Raw genomic sequence first — 24,581 nt, 5'->3', positions numbered from 1 at the left:
GGTGCACATTCCTGCACAAATCTAGTGAAAGCAAAAAATGCCTACGTTGTTAGTTCTCTTAGCCTGAATAATAATTTGTCATTGTATTTATGCTAATGAAACCTAACCTTGTAGGCATTCCTCGTCAAAGTAATGAAAGTAACTGTGCTTTAACAATATGGACACTAACAAATAGAGAAATGCATTGCTTTTAATAGCAGGAAAAACATTTTTCATTGTATTTATGCTCTTGGAACCCAACCTAACAGGCCTAATCTAACCTTGTAAGCATTCCTCGCCTCAAATAATGAAAGAAACTGTGCGTGTGTGTGTGTGGAATCCGGAGAGAGAAATCAACTCTAATTCAATGAAACGAAGGGTCCCATTTATTGCACAACACCTGAGCAACCTTGTGTTCTGACGTCACAGGAAAAAGCATTTTTATTTTAGGCTAGCTTGGTTTAGTTCTCTCAACCCAAAGAATAATTTTTAATTGTATTTATGCTAATGGAACCTAACCTCATAGGCATTCTTCTTCTGACGTCTGAACGCAAGGTAGCAAAACTCTTGTGTGGAGAGGAAGACCCGGAAACAAATGACAGCAACTGTGCGTAAACAATATGGAAATGCATTGCTTTTAGCAGCAGGAAAAACAATTTTTACGTGCAATAATATAATAGTAATCGGAAAAGTAACACCGGAAAATCGAAGTAGAAGGTACGTACTTTCAGGGGATATAAATTTTGTTAGTCTATTTAGAGGAAAAGAGCAGACCATGTTCTGCAGTGATACCAATTTGAGAAATATGCAATATTTTTTGTAGTAGATTAGTCACACACAGGAAATGTACTACGTAGAAATTTTCAGTGAAACATGCAGGCTCGACCAGGACTTGAACCCGGATCTGGGGCATACCGTGCCATTGCTCTAACCACCGACCTACCGATCCGGCCTGGCCTCGCCTGATTTTTCGCTATCGCTCCTTTACCTGCGTGGTAAATGAGCGATAGTCTCTGCCAGTGCTACCGCAAAGGGATATGTTGCCTTTGAAACACACTAGACTTAGACTTATCTTTTTGTTGCTTTACTAATTTCCGAAATATCGTGCTTTGTAAACATGTTTTAAAAATTGGAAATAGTCGGACACACGCCCTAACGACGCCATCAAAAAAAAAAAATAACAACAATAGACATATCAAGGGGGGGGACAATCCTTGCCAGATTTCACGTGGAAAAAAAACACAGGAAATTCAAATGGAAGCATCTTGGATGTTTGCAATTTTGCCAACTTTTTGTTTGTCATGTACATTTCAGAAATAAGTACAAGAAACTGAATTGTCTCTTCCTTACATTTAGCACTGTCAAACGCTCGTGTTTGTATTTTCTCACTTTCATTACCTCTAATTCTAGTATGCAACGTCCAAGGTACTCGATCAAAATCACCTGTGGGTATGAAAGGAGTAATGACTAAATATCCTTAAATGTTGCAGTAACTCTTTCTTTAACATGCATATTTTCGTTGAACTTCATTATCTATTGGATTATTTTTTAACACCAAGACTGAACTCACAGTCCAACAATATATTCTTAATTTCCTACTTTAAAACGTACCGACGAAGAGACACTTCTTTTCTGTATATTAGCGACATCTGCCTGGTTCGTCCGCAGATGAAGAGCAGAGCATCGAAAAAGACAACTGGGTACGAGACTAAAATGCAGTCCCTGGAATAACTAATGTATCCCTTTGTTTGGATCAGTGAATGGCCGCCATCTTTAGTCAGGTCGTCTGTACCTTTGAGGGAAGTATTTACTAACAACGGAGGAAAAGAATAGACAGTGTGCAGTAACGTATACATTCAAAAGTATCAAATTTATGTATATCCTACAAATGCGTGAGGTTTAAAGATTGCCTTCGAGTCATTGCAAAGGAAATGGCAGTGTTTACATGGCTTACTGAAACTGATCACTGAGTTGCTGTCAGATACAGGTACAAAATGTTTTTGTTTTTGTTTCTGATATGACATTATATAATTATTATTTTTTAATGCATGGCATGTAAATTTATGATTAATGTAAGGTATATCGATTAGGTGTATTTGAAGAGTATTGTACATTCATATTGCCGTCGAACGTGCAAGACATTTTGAAATGAAATAGTCATTTTGATGTAGGTGCATTCAAATTTTAAAAATAAGCCTAATTGTTATATAGTCACGATACAGTGGCCGAAAGTATTTTTTTCTGATCCGATGAGGAGGTGTGCCTTAGGAGGAAGTCAGATTTTTATAGTAACACTGTTGTATATTTCAGGAAGGTGCGTTTTGATACGTTCGTGTTTCGTGAGTAGTTTGATTGACTTTGGTGATGAGTCGGTATGCGGATTTAATAATATCGTGATACTTTCAGCGAGTGATTAACTTTATTTTGCCAATAAATGTTGAGTTTGTCAATATATTCCATTTATTCCGATAGGCATGTTTACTCATGAGCCAGAAGAACGATACTCCATTTGGGATCATTGCTTCCATATTACAACATTAGTATGGTGCTGCTCGAAACAGCAATCTGTAAAATAAATAATAATGATAGCAGAAACAGGAAATACTAATGGAAGATTCTTATAAAATTACACAAATGTGTACTTTATTTTTGAGATTATTGAGAACGTTGCAGTATTACTGCACATTTTTTCAAAAGATTCAATTTTTAATGGTGGCTTATGTTCAAAAGACATTCTGCTCAAATTGTACACCATTTTTGATTAAATACGTGGTACAGGCTGAAGTTTCAAATTGATATGTCCGTAGTTTAATGTTCAAACACAAATAAAACATGCCTGCGCTAAATGGCATTTTCTTAAATATTAGCATGTCTGAATTGATGCATATTTGATGTGGCTTGTTGTATCAACATGCATATCTAGCATTTGTGTGATCTCTAGTCAGCATGGTAATGCTTTTAATGCTCTGTGATTTTTTTTTCATATTCAAAATTGTCATTCATATTGCAATGGTCGGATTACAGTGAATGGATTTTGTGCAGTAGCACAAAGACTAGCACTTGAAGGCTACGAAGAAAAATTGTGTTTCTACACCACAAATCGAAAAACATGATAATGTTTTAAGTAATATAAACAACTAAACATTACATACGTTTATTTCACATTTCTTTCAATTAGTATCAACTTTTGTTATGCCCGTCTCAAAAGTTGGTGTATTGTGCTCATTTACCATCTTTGTTTTCCTGAAGCAATCATTTTGTTCAGGTGAATCTTTTCCTGTTGGTCTCTGTTACTTTTTTCGTGCCAAAATGGGTTTAGGTTTATCTTGTCCTCTTACAAGAGAATTTCCACATCATTTAATATCTTATTGTTGATTTTATAATCAACCATAAAAATGTGAATACTGATAATTTTTTTATTTTGGTTTTCAACATACTCCATGTCTTTTGTGGATGTAATCATTTCATTATATCCCATACAAGTAGTTCTGCAAGTTGGTGTGGCATGGAAGCAAGTGAAGGACATTACGCCGCCCAGCTTTTGTTTCTTGGTTGCTGATCTGTTCACAATACATCGACCTGGTCAACATTATATGAATTGTCTGCAAGTATAAATACACATGTAAAGGACTGTAATGAATACCTGCTTTATGGTTTTTGTAGAATGCTTTTCCATGCATTTCTATTGAGGGAGTGTTTCAGGACTTCCCTTTTTTAAAAGATAATCTGAACAGTTCCAGCACTTTGAATTTATGAGCATGATAACTTCCACAACCTACTTTTGGGTATAGAATTTCTGCTAAATTGTTTGTTAAATCACTGGATTTACGTTCTACAAACATTGAATTTGAATTGTTCTTGTACAAACTTAGAATTGTTTCGTTCATCCTCTTATAGACCTTGCAAAAATTATTCAACATAAGTGTAGTTGCACCTACTGTTGTGATTGCTATGAGGTCGATTGCACGTGTGGAATAATGTTTATTTGCTGTTCATGCAATTCACTAGACAAATAGTATCACTCTCTTTTAAGCTAGCACAACGTATTTGCATTTTTTGGTTTGTTCATTGATTTTCTGCAACTTTTACTATGATTCATAGTAGCTACAAGGATGAATTAATAGAAGCAACTGATGAAAGAACTCTTTCAAAGAATATCCAGACTAGAACTAGAACCTGGAACTTTCAGTTAGTTTTCTGTGAAAACAATTGGATACATTTTTATCTTAACACTATGAAAGTATTTTACATGCTATCAACACATTGTCAGACTTCACATTTACTTCATGCTTGAGCTGTGGAATGTGGGATAATGCTCTATAACTGTGCACCATTAGTTTATCCAACCTTTGTGGGCTAGATGTCCTAAGCAGAGGATCATTACAGCTCACCTATGATTTTGGCTTTCCATATATTTTGCTTTAAATCTGAGTTGGTGATTTAGTTTCGTTTTTTTGTAGTTGTAACTCGAGACACTAGTAGAAGTTAAGACATTTCCAAAATATTCCCTAGTGAGGGTGCTTTAAAATTATTTCCTCAAAAATTTAATCCAGTGTTATATTGTTGTTTTAGGAAACATGTGTGAGGAGTTTGTAATCTAGTTTAGGCACCAATATTCCAAGTGATTCAATTGGCTACCTTATAAATTCAGGAGAGAAAGTTTTTGTTTAACCACCATTGATTCTTGCAATTTTTTTCCTTGTGAGGACGTACTCAATGCTTTACCTTATTTCTGAGCCATCTATTGTTTTTTTGAATAATTTATCATTCTTTTTCTACTCGCACCTGTGGAAAATGTTTTGCAGAAAGATTCCTTTTTGGACCCCATTCTATCAATATTTCATCTTATTTCCATTTATCATGCGGACTACATATAAAAGTAGGATTTTTGTTGTGGTAGGAATTATGGGCACAGAATCTGTTCTTATTTACCAATCCTCACTGTATCTTAAAGAATTGGAGCGAATTTGCAATACCGGACCCCTCCCCGATTTTTGTAATATTTCACTTACTCACTAATTGAGGCCTCCTAATCACGAATTTGAAGTTAAAATTTGGGGGTCACGTGAAGAAATTGCACAAAATAAGTGAAATTGAGTGGTCCGCGATCGTAAGAGGAACCCTGGATTTCTCCACGAAAACAATGGTTATTTGAATATTTTACGTTTTAGAATGAAATTTTAACTATGTGTGCTTAACCTAACCTTACCGTGAATGGTTTGTGAGCACCTTAAAAAAATGTCAGTTTCGTAGCACTTGAGCGAAAAATTTTAACTACACAATCGTGATCAAGTGTCCTAAATTATTGACTATGCAAAATATGAACGAATGCCCTGTATTATTAATATGTACCCAACTAAAAGTTACTACTTACGAAAGAAAGAACTTTATTTCCTACCTTCAAAGTAGCAATCTTCCGCACTCCACGCTGAACAAGTGAACACTACATTGAACAAACATGGTTTCCATGCTTGTACACGGAAAAAGGTACCAGTAATTGAAAAGCTTATTTTACAACTTCTACACGTCAATTAACAATTTCAACACGTCACCCCCACATGTTAACCTGAGATACTTCATAGGGACTACATATTTCGTGAGTATGAGAACTAGGATAGAAATTACGGAAGGGTCTGTTATTGTAACTTCTTACCAATTGTTTATAATGCTTTTACTGAACTATGTCATTGCCATTCTAATCCTATTCATTAAAGTCATCATGATTCCATTTTAAGCTATAGGTCCAGTCCCAATTAGCCTGTCTGAGCATGTAGTGGCTTAAACAGGGTGGCTATTCTCTGGGAATTATCCATGAATTTTTCTCCGTAGACGTGAAATTTTGCAACTTGTATTAATTCAAATCCCATTGAATTGATCCCACTTTAAACTGTAGGTCCAGTCCCGATTAGCCTATCTATGCATAAAGTGGACTTAAAACAACAGATCAATCAATTGCAGTGGGAAGATTGTTGCAAGATATATTGAAGTTGGTTAGGTAATCTATGCAATTAACAGTTATTCGTAGATTATCATATCCAGTAACATTTGTGACTTGTTTTTGTAGATGTATTTGAAGTGTGAGTATGTGAAAATATCAATTTAAATTAAATATATTATAAATATACGAGTATATGTACAGTTTAAATTATTTGAATTAGAATTTTTAAACATATTGGAAGCACACACACACTATATATTGTTAATATATTTGTGTGGGGGAGCGGGAATATTTAAGGTTGAAATAGAGAAAACATCTGCTTGTACCCTTGAATTTTTCGAAAATTCGCTTGAAAACCGGGAATTATACTTGAATTTTATCATCTTAGAGTGACATTTTGACATTCTTCGAGATCAGAGGTAGAGTATTTTAGTGGGGAAGTGAAGTAGATTTTGAGCTAGTGAATGAAATAAAAAGGAAAAAAGGTCATGTTGTTACACCTCTCTAGGGGCCCAGAGTGGCTTTTTCATTGGGCGATACATGGTCAGATCACCGCTGTATTCTAGCTTTTTGGTCTGGAGCTTGCCATGTTTTTTTTTCAAGTAGCTCTCCAATTGTCCTCCTGATGCCAAATTTTGGGTTGTAACCCTCATGAATTGATGGCAGAAAGGAACGTGGGACCATAGGTAAGAGAGCTAACCAAAAAATGGAATAGTGATAATTTTCGATTTCTGTTTTATAATACACGCAAGGTTAATTTTGAAATAAATAAAACATGAAGGAAGAAAAATGGTGCCATGTTTCAAATTTAGCTAACTTTATGACTGAATTCATTGCCCAAAGATAACGAATAAGAGGGAGCTTAATGATTAGGTATGCAATTCAAGTAATTGATGAAATCCAACCACCCATGTTTTAATGCTGTAAAGAATAGATGTGTGTGTATTGAGAGAATGAAGCATGAAACTTCCTGCTTTCTATACATTTTTTATACAATGTTTGAGTAATATTATGTGGTATTTAGTGTTCCGATACAACAAAATAATCATGGACATGTTGATCATAGTTAGTCATTTGCAATTTTTGATGATATCAGAGATGCAAAAATGAAAGGCGTAGCATCAGATGTAGTTGATTTTTCTCTTTGTAACCAAGCATTAACATTTTGATGTTTGCATTTCAATTCCTGCAATGTAATTATTCTGCAGTTGAAGTACGGGATGAGGAATATAGTGATATTCAGTTTTGTTATTTAGTAGTAACGAATATTATTTTTTTGAAGAAAATGTGAGATATGTTCCAAAGAATAAACCAAACCTGGCTGTGCAACCTAACAGTCAGCCAATGGAGAGTAGTTCATTGTGTGTAGCTATGTCCGCAGAATAATTTGACATCAATATAGTTAAACCAGCAGTTCAAGTGAAAAATGATAATGTATATGTTTCGATGAGCCTTAGCATTAGTTTGGGGGGGGGGGGGTTGTGAGAATTCTGCTACCTGGGGGGATACAGTCTCCCCACAACCCCCCTCACTTCACTGCACTTGTGTGCTGAATTCCCACTGTTGTGAAAGTTGTTGAAGTAAAGTAAAGAAATTTACTTTGATCTTCGTTTCCCTGATTGAACTTAGAACAATCGCTGTAAAGTACAGAGAAAAACTGTATTTCAGCTTCAAATTATTTTGCAAATTTGTCTCTCGTATTCTTGTTTGTCCATTAACTTTAATTTGAGTCTTCAGAGCTTCTCCAAGGGTATCTGCTTTCAGCAAGGGTTTTGTTGCATACTTTTTTCTTGTCTTGACTACTTGTAAATAATGCATCATCAAATCCTGTTTTGAGAAAAAAATAGTTTATAATGCTTGCTCTTAAAAATGTGATTATCTACAGTTAATGTTACTTTCAAAATGTTTTTTATTCTTGTAGTGATAGTTGGTCCAGTTTTCCACAACTATCTTACACTACTGGGTTTACGCACACAACTTTGCATGGCTAGTCACTCGTAACCTTAAAAAATATCTGGAGAAGAGAAGGTAACACCAGTAAAATAATGAAACCATTTTTAAGTTATGAAAAGAAAAAAGAAACTTTATTATCTGTGCTGTACAGTCTTTCACAATAGAACAATAGTAGCTACAATAATTACTTCCCCTGCTTGTAAAATTTGGATGCATGTTCCACAAACGATAACTCAAACTATTTGTAAATATGGGCATAAGAAATAACAGCTCTGAATATGTATTTTTGCTTTGTGTAGCCTTAGGTGTTTTCTTATTTTGCCATTTTGATTCCTCCTAGAAATAGACCACTACTTTCATTTAAAATTTAACCTGACCCCTTATCATCAGAGTTTGAGTGCTTGGCTAACAGTCTTCTGGATTTCCTGGTTAGACGTATCTATTCCTTTGTTTCTCACCCCCTTATAAAGATTATTTTTATTGTTCATCATCAATGATGGCTACACAAAAGCTACAAAAATAATATGCAAACAAATTAGAGAGTAATGTCCAAGGAACATTAATTTCGAATAAGATTCATGTTACATGGTAACATTTTTATATAAATGAGAAATTGCAGAAAATTTTACATGGTTTTCTCTCTATAGAGAATATGCATACCAATGTAATAGCTAATGGCTCAGTGGTTGGCAGTGTTTAGTGGTGAGCTTTGCCACCAAAGTTTCTGAGAGTGAATCCAAGCTTAAAAACAAATTGCTCAAAAAATCAACTTCAATTTCAATATTTGTCTTCTTTGTCGAAAGGCAGGGAAGTTCACATGAACCCTTGAACCAATTTGCTTGGTCCGGTCGCCATGAGGAGGAGAAATTCTTGATCTATTCTGCTTTGCCAAATTTATGCCTGAAAGCAAAACAGGTGCAAAGGCAAGACAAAGCCTGATGGTCGCTACAGGGTAGCAATCGAATGGCTATCTGTTCCTCTGCCTCTCCCTGAACTGTGAGCGAAGGGCGTATGTTGACAGCAGAAGGTGTCATTTACAACTTAGCAAAATCTGTCGTGGGCAACACCGCTTTTTATGCGTGAAATCTCCGACATCTGGAAATGAGAAGTCTGGGTTTGTTCTTTTGTCGTGAAGTGTTCTTTCATCAGTTTCATCGTAGTTTTCATTATTAGCCAAAAGGGGCAGAACCATTATGTAAAGTAACTACAATGCAAATATCATGCAGTAGTCAAGCAATAAAAAAGTAAAATTGTATCCCTTCGCAAGAGTCATATGCATGAATTTATCAAATTCCTGCTTATAGAAGAATCCCGAGATGAATTAACAGGTAGGCACGGGTAGATTGTGACTATTGAGGATAGGTATCTACTCTTCCCTGTTATTCCTTGATCTAATATATTTAATGTAGGGCAGTTGTTACATGTGTTTAATTTATGTTGCTCTTGAATTAAAGATTGGATATTATATTTTTTTAAATTTTGCATAACTTCTACAACATCTACAACGTCATTCATGGTTTCACCTCAATGTAGTATTTAACTTGCATGGTTGTCTTTACTTTTTGACACTTTACATATGCAAGATGGCTGGTTGTGCTTCTTGGGACTTGTTGTGGTGGTGATGTTGAATCCAATTGAGTAAGGGAAACTCGCATGAACTCACGGTTTGCTGAATTGTTAGCTCTCTTACCTTTGGTTAGAGCCATCCCTGCATCATGACAGTTGTTCTTGAAATGTAGTAAACCACTGTTGGGTGGTGTTGATGGGTTGGCCGTGGCCGTCAAAGAGTTCTGTCACAGAGTTTAATTTAGCTTGTAAAGAAGCCTGAAAAGAAAACTTGCAGTTCAAGAACGAAACTTTCACCTTATGGCTCGGCTTGATCTTTGATGGTTTCAAATTTTTCTCTCGTTTAGAATAAAAACGCTGGGATATTCTTCCACAATCTGAAAAATTACATGTGCTTGGAATGCCTTCTAGAGCATTCACATTCACAGGAAACATGCAGTTTGCTTTCGCTGTTGCCTAGATATTGTCAATAGTTTCATTTCTACATAAGTCTATTGTACTATTGGTTTTATCTAGACAACGGTCAAAGCAAACCACACAAATATTCACATGCATGCTAAGCTGATGTAATTTTTCAGATTGTGGAATATTGTAATAGTTTTTCGAAGGGGGAGGAAATTTGGAAAACAGCTGCTCCGGGGTCGACCAAATGCCCAACTGAGCCTTAAGAATCGAAGATAAAGGTGGACCAATATTTTTTCACACAATTCTCAAGGCATTTAGAGTGTACTTGCTGATAGTAATGCACTTCCATTTTTTAATGTATTTTCCGCTTACGGGTACAGTCACGGACAGTTCTGGGTTGTAATGAATGCATTGACTTTCAATGGAATCGTTACAACCCAGCAGTGTCCGTGACTGTACATTGCATCTTTTTCATGCATACATGTTGAACAATGGTGGAAAATGATGAAATAACAATTTAGAAGAAATTGTGGCTCGCATGTTGTTCCCCCCCCCCCCCAAGATGTTTAATGCAGAATTTACTGTATTAACATTGTAACTAGTGTTGAAGACTTAATCTGCTGTTAAGGAGATGTGAAACAGGAAATCTTTCAAGAGCGTAAAACTTGCATTGGCAGGTTTGCGTTATTCTTTCGTTATTCTTCTTGGAAGTAGGCGAAGAGACATATTTTTTTTTTTAATTGCTTTTTCTGGAAGTTTATTGTAGGCTTTGTACATCTGAATATTTACACATATAGTAGCAACAAGGCATGATTCAACCAAGAACCCTTCACCACTAAAAACCCTCTGAATTTTTTCTCTAGTCTATTGTGAGTTTACATGTACGTTACGTTCTCGTGTTTGAAGTAATTATCATTAAAATTCCATATTCAAATACCTAATTAATATTTTAATGGGCATATGTGCTGGCAAAAAAAAATAAAAACACAGTGTAGTATAGTATACTTTCTGAATGGGAAGGCCACATGGACCCTGTACAATTCTAAGATCCCTTCAAGCCTTTTTTTTTAAAGTGACAGTTGAAATTGTTGCTATGTCTTGCCCTTCTTCTTTCATTAATGAAGTTACAGGAAAGTGTACATCCACTACGAATATTTATCAGTAGAAATCTTGTTATTTTCAGAATTGTGAGTTTTATATCAGGTTTTTTACTGGAGTTGGGTACAATATCATAGGGCTGCATAAGATCGGCAAAACAAATACGTATAGTTTGTTACATTTGTGTAATGCTTTTTATTTTCTTTATTAAGTATTAAGTGTGAGAGGTTATTGTGTAACTGTTCTGAAAATGGAATAATTTGTGCTGTGTATACCAAGTTATTAGTATATGAGTGTAATATTTGCTTGTAGTGGTTTGTTATTCACTTACTTTTGTGAAGATACTTGCCTATATTTTAATTTTTCGTCGTTACTGATTTGTAGTGTTCATGTTTGTTTAATGACTTATTTGCTGTACATTGAGAAAAATGGCCGATTAATTTTTCCTACTTTATATATGGGACTGGAAGAAATGTTATTTGGTCTTTTAGTCCCACCAATTCAAATATATCAACTTGGACTTGTCTTTCTTTCCAGTACATTGCCAATTTTTTTTTGATGGCTTAGTTCTAATGTTAATTCTTCTTCGTGGGGGGGGGGGGGTGTAAGGGAATATTCCATGGATGTTGGTTTGGTATGTTGGAGAATTTAATATTTGTTATCCTTTATCCCTAATATGGGTTGATACTATTGTTTTAAAGATTAATATCTCGTGGAGATCTATCTTGTATGTACCCTTTTATTTACACCGCTGCCCGGTTGCCTTTTGCCGCAAAGCAGAGAAATGCGCTTAACAGGACTTCTCTCTACGAGCGCACTATTTAGCATAGTGTTAACCCACTCTCGCAGTTTATCACGCAAGTGTTCCTACACCGTCGTCTCATTCAGTAGTGCATCTTACCTTAGATACGAGCGCAAATAGAACTAACCAGCCCCTGCAGTTTATCATGCTGAGGTTCCTGTCGCTAACTCTCGTGTGTATCTCTATGCATCCATCTAGCTCTGTGCAACTGTGTAAAGACTGTCTCAATCCATCGGACCTTGTATCTGAGAGCCGGCAACTGTCTGAGTATCTCAGACTGCGTAACAAGTTTGAACCCGGTATATATACCTCTGACAAACTGGCCCTCCCCCAACCACCAGAGCAAGGCCCTATTGTTTCTTTTCTAACATGGAGGCCATTGAAGAAAAACAACCATTGACTTCCTCGGCTACCGGACAAAAAGCAACCTAGGCTAAAGCATCTACAAATATCCAAATCTTTTTACATACACTACCGACAAAAAGTGTAAGACCACCAGGAAAAAGTGCGAAAAATCAGTAGAAATGAGTGTATTTCGTAATTAATGTACAAGAAACAGATGTAAGAATCTGCTTGGCAATGTACAAACATAGGTACATCCACTATACATACTAATGTCACCTCATATTTTGCTTTCGTCAATATGTCCGCCATGGGCCTTAATGACAGCAGCACAAACACGTGGCATGTGCTCCAATAGTTTGTCCAGATAGGATGGTTGAATGTTACGCCAGGCATCGTTGATGAATTCCCATAGCTGTTGAGTGTTGCTGGGTAACTTCTTCCTAATGTGCCTATCAATTTGGTCCCATGGCAGTTCAATTGGTGAAAGATCAGCAGACTGTGGTGGCCACGTCATGAGAACTAATGCCTCTTCTGTTGCCTTGTGTTCCAAATACCGCGTGCACAATTTGGATGTATGTTTGGGATCATTATATTGTTGAAAAATAAACCCATTACCAACAAGACGACGACCAGAGGGGATGGCATGGTGCACCAATATCTGATGATACCCTTCTTTTACCAATGTTCCCTGAATTTTATGAAGGTTTCCCATCTGGTATCCAGCAAAACATCTCCACACCATTACACTTTCACCCCCATGTTTCACTGTGGGAACAAGACACTCTTCTTTCATTCTCTCGCCGACCTTTCGACGCACAAAGGTTCGCCTATTGCTGCCAAATAGTTCATATTTGGATTCATCGGTCCAGAGTACCCGTTTCCAGTTATCCACAGTTCAACCTTGGTACGTTTTAGCCCAGGCCAATTGTTTCGTCTTGTTCACACGTCGTAACAATGGCTTTCTAGCAGCTACTCTGCCATGCAGCCCTTCTTCACGCAACCTATTATTCACCGTTGACACAGACGTCACTTTGCTGTTATTCAGGGAAGCAGCGATGGCTGGTGCTGTTAGGTGCCTGTTCCGTTTGCTAGTTACTGTAATATATCTATCGTCAGCTGAAGACGTTACGCAAGCTCTTCCACTACGTGCACGGTCAGCATGACTGTTGGTTTTACGGTATCTGTCCAATGCACAATGAACACCAGTCTTGGAAATATTCAGTTTTCTTGCTATTTCACGTTCCGAATAACCTTCATTTTTCAGTGCACATATCACAGCACGCTTTTCAACCGAAATCGCCTGTTCCCCACGATGACAGGCCATTTCACTCAGCCCCACTTACCTTGCACGCCTCACACACAATAATGGGCTCGCAATGTTGCCTGCATGAACAGCAACTGACCCTGAGCCACTGATAAGGATGCCCATGAGGCTAGCTACCGTACTGACCGGTTTCACGCACACAGCTGCAATGTTGCCAGCTTCAGCAACGTTTTTGTCACTTTCCATTTTGCCAACCGCATGCTACACATTCGGAAAAAAATTGGTTTTTCATCTTGCGAGGTTCAAACTAGACTACATTGCATTTTCTATGTGTATCATCATCACGTCTTTCTTGGACAGGAACCGTTGGTTCCATACAACACTCCATACTGAACTTTTGCCTGTTTTTCATGGTGGTCTTAAAACTTTTTGTCGGTAGTGTATATATTTCAATTTTCCAGCTGTGTATGTTAAAACCACACAGCACTATCAATACAAACTGTTTTCCTAGGGAGCAAATCAAGAACATCCATGTTGTATGGGTAGAAACTAAATTAGGATTTGAAACACGTATGTTATCAGCCAACCACGAAAAGTAGAAAAAACTAGGAAGAATATGCACACCTGGCTTAGTTTTTTTACAAGTTGTGATTGCATTGAAGTAGGAGTTGTTAAAAATGCCTTGTGCATGTTATTTTTTACACCAATTAATGCTTTAAGGAGTATTCTACGAAAAGTGTTCCTACTCCATGTTAATAACAAATTGAATTAATTCTTGTTTTTTTAATTGCATTAAGGTTTAGATGTTTATGAATGCATGTAATTTACACATTTCACCAATAAAAGTTACTATACTACCATCTGCAGCCTACATACTTCACAGACAAATGAAGTCAAAATTTGCTACATTTTTAAAGCATCACACATGTAACACACTTTTGTTAATGCTTGTCGTGCATCCAGCCTATGCCATCATACTAAAGTTTTTTCATTTGTTAGCATTCACAAAGTACTACATAATTCTATGAGATCAGTTCATTAGGGATATTTGCCTCCAATCTCATGTATAGAACTTTACATTTTGTCTGTAAAATGGCACAGACGTGTTGCTAGAATGCCCCATAATTACTTTTCCATATTGTGTTTTTTTTAAATCTATTTTCTTGTCAATATATTGTTTATTCAGTGAGAAACATTTTATATTGTTATAGTTCTAAAGCTAATGAAATAGAGCAGGCATGTCCAACTTCAATCAAGTAGTGTTCTACTTTTTATTGTCACAACAGGCAGTGAGCTACTATAGCTCGACCACAAGGAAAGAAACCTTCCGTCAAAAGCGTTCGTGCATCTTCCCTGCGGGTATTGGTGCTCAGGGCAGTGTTGCCAGGTCAGCCTTGAAAAATCTGGAGATTGTTCCTTGGGAAACCGGAAGATCTGCTACAAAATCCGATGATCTAATAGTAGTGGATGAACTACATTCTCGAGGGCGGCATAGGCGTGCGCACTGGGGGGGTGCAAGGGGACGACTGCAGATTTTTTCCAGCCAGGGCGAAACAATGTATTTTTATCAGGCAGGTAAATGAGGCATATTACCCCGTAATAATGTTTCCCTCTCAGAAAACACCACTTGAGTTTGAAATTATCACGTTCATACATCCGTATTATAATAGTGGATGTAAATTACTGTGATTGAAATCAACTCATACATCTGAAATAATAGGTACTTTGTCAAAATTCATTTTCCAGAAGGGGAGGGGGATTCTTGCACTTCCTTCTGGACGTCCATGCCGCTATATAATTTTGTAGAAAATTAAATATTTAAGTATAGAATAGTATATTAAGGATAGAAAATTAAGTATTTTCAAGCCGATGAAAGTTGGAAGCAACTACGGGGAGGGGGTGCATTATTTCCTTTGAAATTGAACTATGCTGCTTCGTTCTTTAGCAAATGTCTTGTTATTAACACTCACATGCTTTATTCGTAAGTTATGCTGCCTCTATGTTGGTCATTCAATATATATATATATATATATATATAAATACACACACACGCGTATAAAATAATTTGCCCACGCTATGAAGTCAGTGTTTCTACCTAGTAAGGCAAGGACGTTTCACTGTGTCTGTGTCACTTCATCCATTTCATCAGTTTTTCATTCACCCATATTGTCGTACTTACCCATAGAGGCACAAAAGCGACGTAAAATAACTAAAATCGAAATACATTTTCGGGTGGGATAAAATAGAACCATCTAAAAATAGTAATGTAGTAATAGTAATAAAATAATAATAATGTCCTAGCACAATTGAGTATCGTTTGGCATAATTTCAGATTTGAAACAGCACTTTTCATGGTTTTCATGGCTTGGTGGAGTTCCACTCTATCTCTCTTCTCCATGTTCAAGTAAGATGAGCAGGAAACGTGGCAATGAAATGGTACTTGTTATTGTAGAAAAAAAATGAGGGATGTTTGGTCACATGTGGATGTTTAATGTAGGTTAATCAGGGGTTCCCCAACTTTTTCGTTTCATGGCACCCTTAGTGTTTCAAGACATTTCTGCGGCGCCAAAGTCAGAATATGGGCCTATCTAACACTTGCAACACTCAGTTAGTGATGTTAGGTTGCTTGCCTGAAGTTAAAAAGTAAACACATATTTCATATTCAGAAACAATTTTTGTGTAAAAAGTACTAAATGAGCACGTATTTGGAAGTAAGTGCCATTTCAGTGAAAATATTGGAACATTTTGCAGTGTCCCTCTAAGCTAGCCATGCCGTGGCACACACTTTGGAAGCCACTGGTGTAAATCCGTTCAATCAACTTCTTGCTCAGTGCTGTGAATGAAGAGGTGTTGAATAAGAATAAATATCAATTGCTCTTTTTCCACTTTTGGCTAATCGCAAAGATGGGGGAAATGGTGATAGGATGAAACTAGTGAGAGGACAAACACGAACGTGCATGGACAAGACACAACACAAGCCTCACAGAATTATACTGGCTGGATCCACGTGCCTGAGCCTTGCCAGATTGCAGAAACTACATTCCGGGGTAAACTTGCAGTCAGCTTTCACTGGGATGTCTGGAGCTATCAATAAATTGTAGATTAGCAGACGAGTGAATGGTGAACCTCCTTGCACGAAGTCCACAATTAAGCAAAACCCTTGAATAAGGGTAGTAATAAAAACTTCCAATGAACCTAGCAGATAACAAAGGTGTAGGGAGGTGACCCTTTCTTAAGACACCCAATTGTCAACCTCTCTTTCACGTAGTACACCCGGGGTTGCATTTTGCTGATTAAGGAGGTAATGGCATCTGGACTCACAACCAGTATGATCATCTGTGGAGCTTGTGCTGTCCTCCGTTCATGTGAGTTTGTAATTGTCCTTTCATCCATTTCATCTGTCACATCCTCACCTCCACGATTAGTCAAATGTGACAGAAGCGATGTGAAATAATTCAAATCAAACTCCCTAGTGGACAACAACTAAAGACAGGTTATCCTGTCCCTACAAGGAAAAGTGATTGCTTCACTGCATGTTTCACATAGCTCGGATATGTTTTGAAAATATTGGCCATGTGAAAAAGTGATAATGTAGTAGCACTGATAATTTGATAAAGAATGATATCTCGTTCTTATGTGCAATGTACACAAGTGATGCTTACATTTTTGACAGTGAAGGGTATTTGCATGTCTATTCTCAAGGGTATCATGTGCCCCTGTTACCGTGTGGCTGGTGGCCACTAAGCTTTATCTGTTGCCTTGAATAGTAAAAAGTTATTACATAAAAGTTGTTATATACGAGGGAGAATCACATGAAAACTTTAATTATTTTATCTAGTCTGTATGGTTGCACAAGTTTACTTCATTTTAACATAGAGCATAGAATTTCAAGTTTGAGTTTGTGTCTGTATACTTCATAAAGAAGAAAGAACCTTTGAAATGGACGTGCAGTCACACATGAGCCACTATGGTATTTCTGCCCATTTGCCTTGCGAACATTGTCGAATTTCTTCCCACCATCCCTAAACTTGATGGTGTGGTAAGCATGCGTAGAGATACTGAATTTCTATTCGTTCTAGGCTTCCAGAGAGCAAGAACCACTGCTCTTCGCTGGTGCAATTGTGTGAAGGAGGCGCCATCTTTAAAATTAAAAAGAAATGGCATTTTGAAGTTCACTTGATCAGTGTTGCAGTCTTGAAGTTGTTCTGTAAATTATAGTTGATACCTTGTATAAATTTGAAGTACGAAGGGTGCTAGGAAAGTTTTGCTATGTGATGCAACCAATGGTTGCATGTTGCCACAAGTTCACGCATGTTGAGATAGGTTCTAACCTGCAGCGTAGATGGCAGGTCGAGCTCTGGCTGCTAGTTCCCACTGAGCTGTAGCAGTAAGAGGTAGACAAGATGTCGACCTGGTCAAAGGCAGAATATAGCCTGACAAGTTAAGTCCCGATATGCGCAGATCGCTGCGGAGCACTTCCTATTACGTCATCCTCCCCACCACTCTTCTACTCACTGGTCTGGCGTTGAGAGTACCAGTGGTGCCAACTCAGCAAAATTAAGCTAAAACAAATATGACGATTTTCATGGTACAGTGGCTCTCAGCGACAGACAAACCTGCAAACGAAACTGAAATTGATGCGGAGAATAGAGTGAAAGCATTGTGAACAATGATCAAAAGGCAATTGTTCTTAAAAATTCAAAGTGTACCTTATGTGAAACAGTATGCGATTGACACGAAATTTAGAAACGCGGGTCACACCATAATACGACTTCCGCCTTACCACGCAGACTTAAATCCCATTGAGCTTGTGGGGGGGGGGGGATCAAGGGTAAGGCAAGGGAATTCATTTCGGATTCACTGGATGCAAAGAAAGAATTGCTGGGAAAATTATTTAGTGAATATTCTGTACAGAAATGGATTAAATGTTGTCAAAACGTGAAAAAAAATGAGAATTCTTACTTTGCAAGAGATGGACTTATGGACGAGCATGTAGATGAACTGATAATTAGTCTTGGTGAAGCCGATTCAGACACGGATACAGATTCATCGGTAGACACAGACTCGGATGAGTGGGAGAGTGAAACTGATGAAGGAGAACTGGAAAACATTTAGAAGGTGAGCTCAGTTCTATCGCTTTATATTTTTTCATTTTTCTATCATTTTATTTCTTACATTTCTTATGCTGGTAAGAAATATTTCTAATATAACTTAATTCCTTAAGGTTTAAAGGGAAAATATCAAAATGTATTTAGAATTTAGCGTAATCAATAGGTAGCGTAGGTGAGGGGATACTAATTCATGCCTTTCACATTCAAATTTCGTTGATAATTCTCAGACGATTCCTCTCCCTCCAGGTTTGCAACACTGCGAACTAACGTCCCTGCAGACAGTGGGGTGGGGAAATGTGATGCGAGGTGCGCAAACAATGGATTGCAGCGTCTTGTTTTTAAACTTGACAAGTTATACCACCCAATTTTGCGGTACAACTTTGAAGGTGGTTTAAGTGTTGATCAGTGCTTGGAAGAAATGGCACCTGTGCTAGGAGATGATTGTCCTCATCATAAGACTAGATTCAGGTGGTATGGGGAGTTCAAAAAGGAAATTTTAGCCTAGAAGATGCTCCAAGAGAGGGACGTGCAGCTTCGTCTGTCACCAAGGAGACCATCGCTGCTGTCAGGGAGATGCTGAAGGTAGTCAGATAGATGAGTGTTTGAATATTCGTGCACCTGCAATTCATGCCATTTCACACAACCATTTTGAAGTTAGAAAAGTTTGTTCCCTTTGGGTACCCCATGCCTTAACAGACTAGCAGATGCTATGACGTGTTTTATGGTGCCAGAAAATACTGAAGAAGTTTGAAAACAGGACATCGCCCTATGTTAAAAGTATTGTATCAGGTGACAAAACCTGGCTTTACTATTATGACGTGCCCACTAAAGCCCAGAACAAAGTTTGTGTGTTTGAAGACGAGGACACACCAGTGTCAGTGTGAAAATTATGATATGTGAAAAAGAGAATGGCGTGCATGTTCTTCACTGCTAGGGGGTTGGTGGACCATGTGGTGCTAGAAACACAGAAGACAGTCACACGGAAGTGGTACACTGAGGAATGCCTGCCCAGAATTGGTCAAGCACTCAGAAACATCCATCCATGCTTAAGGATCAACACGTCCTTTTTTCACCATGACAACGCTCCTGCACACCGCTCCAAAGTCTGCACAGACTTATCTGGCAGGTTCAGGGATGAATGTGATGGAGCATCCTTCCTACAGTCCAGATCTCGCTCCTTGCGATTTCGCACTGTTTCCTCACATGAAGGGAGACAGTTTGCCAATGAGGAAGACCTTCTACGGGCATGGGAAGGAGTGTGCCCAGCTCCCTCAGGAGACGTGGAAGATACTTTGAAAGATTGTGAAAATGTAAGCCATATTGCAAAACTTTCATAGTGCCCTTTGTATATACAGTCTATCTCAATTTTGTCGGGACTTTTAAGGTTTTCATTTAATTCCCTCGTATGTGGAAATTAAGGAGTGGGCAGGTGTCTTTTGGCTTCCACTACTGACACAGTATGTTCGACATTTCAATATTTCCATTGTTGCCACATCCTCTAAACCAGTGTTTTAGGTAAATAAAGGGAAATTATGGGTATAGCAAAAATATACTATGAACTTTAATATTTCTTACCTGTTAATGAGATGGCTGAACTTGTTTTCTGCACATCAGTTCCGATTCGTGGCTAAATCTTCGTTAGTGCGAGTATCAGTGGTGATTCTGGATTCATGCGATTTCTGGGTTTCGTTTTGATGGCTGTCAATGCAGAAAAATCCTGCTCACACAAATAAGTGGAAGGGAAGAAGGCGTGTGATGGCAGTGTCACTAAGTTCAATACACTCTTTGCGTGCATAGCACCAGAACTCGCAAATAGACACGTTTTCGAATTTTATTTCAAAAGTGATCTATCAGTGGACATTTCCAGCAGACTTTCTTTTAATTTTACAGGAAGATCAGAGGAATTGATGGCGGTGGTGGAAAACGGATTTGTAATCCAATCTTGTGTGTTATCGTCTTTCTCAATTTCTGGAAAGTATTTCATAAACTGTAACCTGAGATTTTCTAGGTGGAATTTGATTATTTCCAGAAGTTCACCAGCAATACTAACATCATTTTGTCCACAATATTCCAACACAGTTGGAAAAACTGCAATATTTCCTTCATTAACGCAATCAATCCAAAGTAATACTTTCTTATAAAATCCCTTCACTTTCTCACGGGCTTTAAAAATATTTTTGTCGAAGCCTTGGAGTTGAAGATTGAGATCGTTAAATTTGTTGAATGTATCCGTCAAAGCCACTTGTTCATATACGTCACCAGATCGGATTTTAATTTTGAAAGGAAACATTTTACCTCATTTTCCAGTTCAAAAAGGCAAGTCAATACGCGTCCTCGCGATAACCATCGCACCTCGGTGTGCATAAACAGTTGTGTGTGTGTGCGGATCCCATCTCCTCGCACATTTTTTTGAAAATACGGGAGTTCAGTGCGCGATACTTGATTAAGTTGACTGCTTTTACAGCAATGTTCATCGTTTCGTGTAAATCAGGAGTTAATTTCTTTCGCGACCAAATTTTCTCTGTGTATAATGCAATGTTCCCAAATTATTTGGTGGAGTAACATGAAATCCTCAATCAATCCCATTTTATATTTACTTTGAGGAAAATGTTGACAAAGAAATGTCTTCTTTTCTTTGCTTCACTTTATTACATTTTCAAGTTATCTGTCAGAAACAGTTTTCATTATTTATAATTATTTTAAATTGTGCGTTCCCCCTAAAAAGTCTTCGCGTACCCCCAGGGGTACGAGTACCCCAGGTTGAATACTACTGCTCGAAACAATGAAATGTACCCTAATCGAACGTAGGAACTTGGACGATAACATCAACTCAGAAACCATTAGGTAAAATGAAGTTATTGATCAAGTAATGTGGGTGCTTAATTTGAATAATTACGCTTTCGATTCCCTCGTTAAACAGAATTAGTACTTGAAATATTTCAGAATTACGTGTGACACTTGTCATGAAACTTGAAGCGTGCACGAACGGATGATAACCAGGGGTAATGCACTCGACAAGGTTTGTGCCCTTGTTTTGTTCCATTGATTCTTTCTTTTCTTCTTTTTCTGCCTGGTATGACAACGTGTCGTGTAGGTGGAGGCGGTAGGCATTGCTTTAGAAGTCTTTAAGGTTACAGGAATGCCGATCTTCTGTTGATGCGACTCGGCCCGTTAATAGCGAATATCAAAATATAAGCCACGCAAAATATCCAAAATACAATAGAACGTAAGTGAAATTGATTGATCAAAGAAATGCAATGAAATTAATAACTCGTTATGTACTTATCAGAAGTCTGTCATGTTTGTATGTATAGTGTCGCCAAAAGTGTCGATCTGATCGAGATAAGCGCCAAAGTGCGAGTTACAGCTAATTTCGAATACTTTTTGTACGTCCACTTTCTGCACAGAAAGGCTACCCGGGACTGGACGTACGGTTTAAAGTGGGATCCGAACCATTGTGCCTCCACCGGGTATCGAAGCCGAGACACAACCGCTAGGCAATTTCGCATACTGATAGAAAATGAAGCAAGTACGTAACGAGTTATATATATTTTGGTCCCATATAAATTTTATTGAATAGTTGTGTTAGTATTCAGCTTGCTTGCTGTAGTAAACCTCAAAAGTATAAAATCATGTAGAATTATTTTCCTGTGTATAATTGTAACTCACTTTTGCTTGACACTGTACACGTCCTTGTACGTAGTACACATCTCGCAAGCAGTTTTATGTCGTCCGTATGCCTGCTAATGTAATAAAGATTACCTCTAAAGTCTTCGGCATTTGTTGTTTGCCCACCGAGAAGCCTGAGATACACATTATGTAATATTCATTCAACAATTGCAGGGTAAGGGAGCTGGTCGAAATACGTCCCGCGTTGTAACTAAGAATAAGACATGCCCAACGATTGGTGGTACAGTCAACGGCAAATATAATGGTAGGCAAATTGTCCATCACTATTTTCAATACTTTTTAATTCTACACCCTGTGTTGTTAAAAGGAATTAAACTACGTTGGTTCGAAGCAGGCATTGTTCTGTGCTCATTGTCATCACATTGAGTAATACAGACCGAATGAAAATGGTGGTGGACAATTCGCCTACTGTTTATTTTACCGTTGGGTGTACAGTCACGGACACTTCTGGGTTGTTATGATCCCATTGAGAGTCAATAGGATTGTTACAACCCAGAAGTGTCCATGACTACAATGGAAACAGAGAGGAGGGGTCTTTATGCTGTTTCAGCGAAGCATACTTTCAAATTCCTTTTCGCTTTCAATAGCGTTGTTGTCCCATCTCCAACTCAGCTAAAATATTCAGAGTTCGATTCTGGGAACCAGTCCTACCAATACATTACATAACATTTGCGACAGAACGTAACGCTTTGCGCATATAATTTACGGTTTTCATCAGATTCCCTGTTGTGTTAGTCCACTGAGGGGCGCAAGTCGACGCGACCTCTCCCAAAAAAGACGAAAAAACTTGTAAATACGCCTCTAGGCCACATAGGCATTTGTGTGCGTATGTGTGGTGGGCTGCCCCCGAGTAAATATTTCTGCCTCCACATTCATTTTCTTTAGGCGCGCTGTTCACTTGCTGTTTATGTAGTTCGACTTCGTCGTATTGTTGGCTATCGTTTACTTAGGACAGAACTGTATGCTCTTTGCGGGGCCACAGGGCACGACTGCTAAGCCTCCTTGTCGTTGGTTCGAATGGGCCTATGTTTGATTCCCGGTTGAACTTGTAAGGACTTATTTTGAAGTAATGTTGTCAGAAGCGGGTCTAAAAAAATTGAATATGGTTGCCATTTCATTTTCTCCTTAGACAGGGGATTTTCCATTTGTGGGGTTGTAAGGGTGTATTAGAGCCAAAATGACCTTAAATTGCCGGTTTATGAATATGTAGGGAGTTTCGGGTAGTGTGGATAAATCATTGCCCTTAAATATCATAATAGACCTCCGGTAATGTAAATGTAGGGTAATGATTTCACGCCTAGAGAAGTCGATCAGGAGGGGGCGTGCCCACTGGAAAACGTCAACCGAAGAGTATTTATTTCGCGCATATTTTCATTGTCACAGTAATTTGCGTTAATTACTATGATACTGATAATTACAAGTAAAAATGGTACAGATTGTTGCAAGAATGCAATACTTCAAACTGAAGCAGTTTTCTTGAGGACTCGCTTGGTTTATGTGACAGCCAATGGGGCTTTTGATTTGGAATGTGTCCGATGGGATACAAAGTTAAAACGACGCTTATGGTGTTGATATTTACGGCTCTTTACAGCACTCGAAAATTGCTCAATTAGTTACATAGGGCACAAACTTGTCCCAACATGGTTTGAAAGAACATTTTATAGTTATCCCATTGTGATTTATGAAGTCCCGTTGTCTACCCATGTCACCCGATAAAGGAAAAACGCGCTGCCGAACCTCACCTTTGTCGGAAAGCAAACGTAGCAGCACCATCCTAGCGCTCGCCCGCATGGATTGATTTTACCGACTCGGGAGGGACAGTGGGACGGTGACGTCACTGGTCGCCGTGGTAACTGGCAGATGCTAGTCCGCACGGAAACCTTTTCCAGCCGTAGTACTGCTGAGAGAGCGAGTCCGCCGTTCGCGCAATGCAATGTTCGATCAATACACAAAACTCTGCGGCCTGGCTGCGTGCAGAGCGCATGTTATCTCCGCTCCTACCGAACACAGTTGTAACAGGAACAAGCGCCTCCTTTTTATTCTTTTTTTTTTCCTCACTTCTTCCGGACAGAGGGCACCCGTTCTCCGCCAGGCGGCAGCACATTCCTGCGCCGAGTCGCGCTGTGTTCTCTCCCATTCTGGGCCTCCGACGTACAGCCAGCCATTCCTCGCCTTAGTACACCTCATGGCGACGTTGCCGAATTGTGATTGGGTTTTCCGACATGTTGATCTAAATTTATCTTATCCGCTCCTCATCGCGAAGGGGAGGGGGTCCTCTTCGCTAGTTCCAATGTTCGTGGGTCGGCGGCAGTAGACGAAGAGAATATAGACGGCGGCGTTTTTAATGTTTACTTGAGGAAAAGTTCCTTATGCCAACTCTTATAGCTGCATTGTAAATGCCGCCATAGATATTTTAGCAATGTTATAATA

At 38.3% G+C, this 24,581-nt stretch overlaps 2 protein-coding genes across 10 annotated transcripts in view; one reads left to right on the top strand and one right to left on the bottom strand.

The window, feature by feature from the left end:
* Positions 1–24,581, bottom strand: part of LOC145979723 (protein anon-73B1) — a 110,688-nt gene that overhangs the window by 5,194 nt on the left and 80,913 nt on the right. Inside the window, exon 1 of one of the 4 annotated variants that reach the window (XM_083112704.1) lies at positions 1,550–1,618. The exons of 1 other annotated variant lie outside the window; for it this stretch is intronic. Coding sequence is in view for 1 of the 3 variants with exons in the window: in XM_083112701.1 (XP_082968827.1) it covers positions 1,330–1,374 (45 nt within the window). In the remaining 2 variants the exon portion in view is untranslated. Of the gene's footprint in view, positions 1–1,329; positions 1,523–1,549; positions 1,619–24,581 lie in introns of those variants that run through there. 2 more of the 4 variants (XM_083112703.1, XM_083112701.1) reach the window with 2 other exon arrangements.
* Positions 1,729–24,581, top strand: part of upSET (SET domain-containing protein upSET) — an 82,106-nt gene continuing 59,253 nt past the window's right edge. For all 6 annotated transcript variants that reach the window (XM_083112696.1, XM_083112695.1, XM_083112694.1 and 3 more), the window contains exon 1: positions 1,729–1,966. The gene's annotated coding sequence lies outside the window, so the exon portion shown is untranslated. The remainder of the gene's footprint in view (positions 1,967–24,581) is intronic.

This window comes from Lepisma saccharinum, chromosome 26, assembly GCF_977018435.1.
Source record: "Lepisma saccharinum chromosome 26, izLepSacc3.1, whole genome shotgun sequence".
NCBI classification, from domain to species: Eukaryota; Metazoa; Arthropoda; class Insecta; order Zygentoma; family Lepismatidae; genus Lepisma; species Lepisma saccharinum.
The sequence above is the reverse complement of the archived record's forward strand: the minus strand, read 5'-3'. Positions and strand labels throughout refer to the sequence as shown.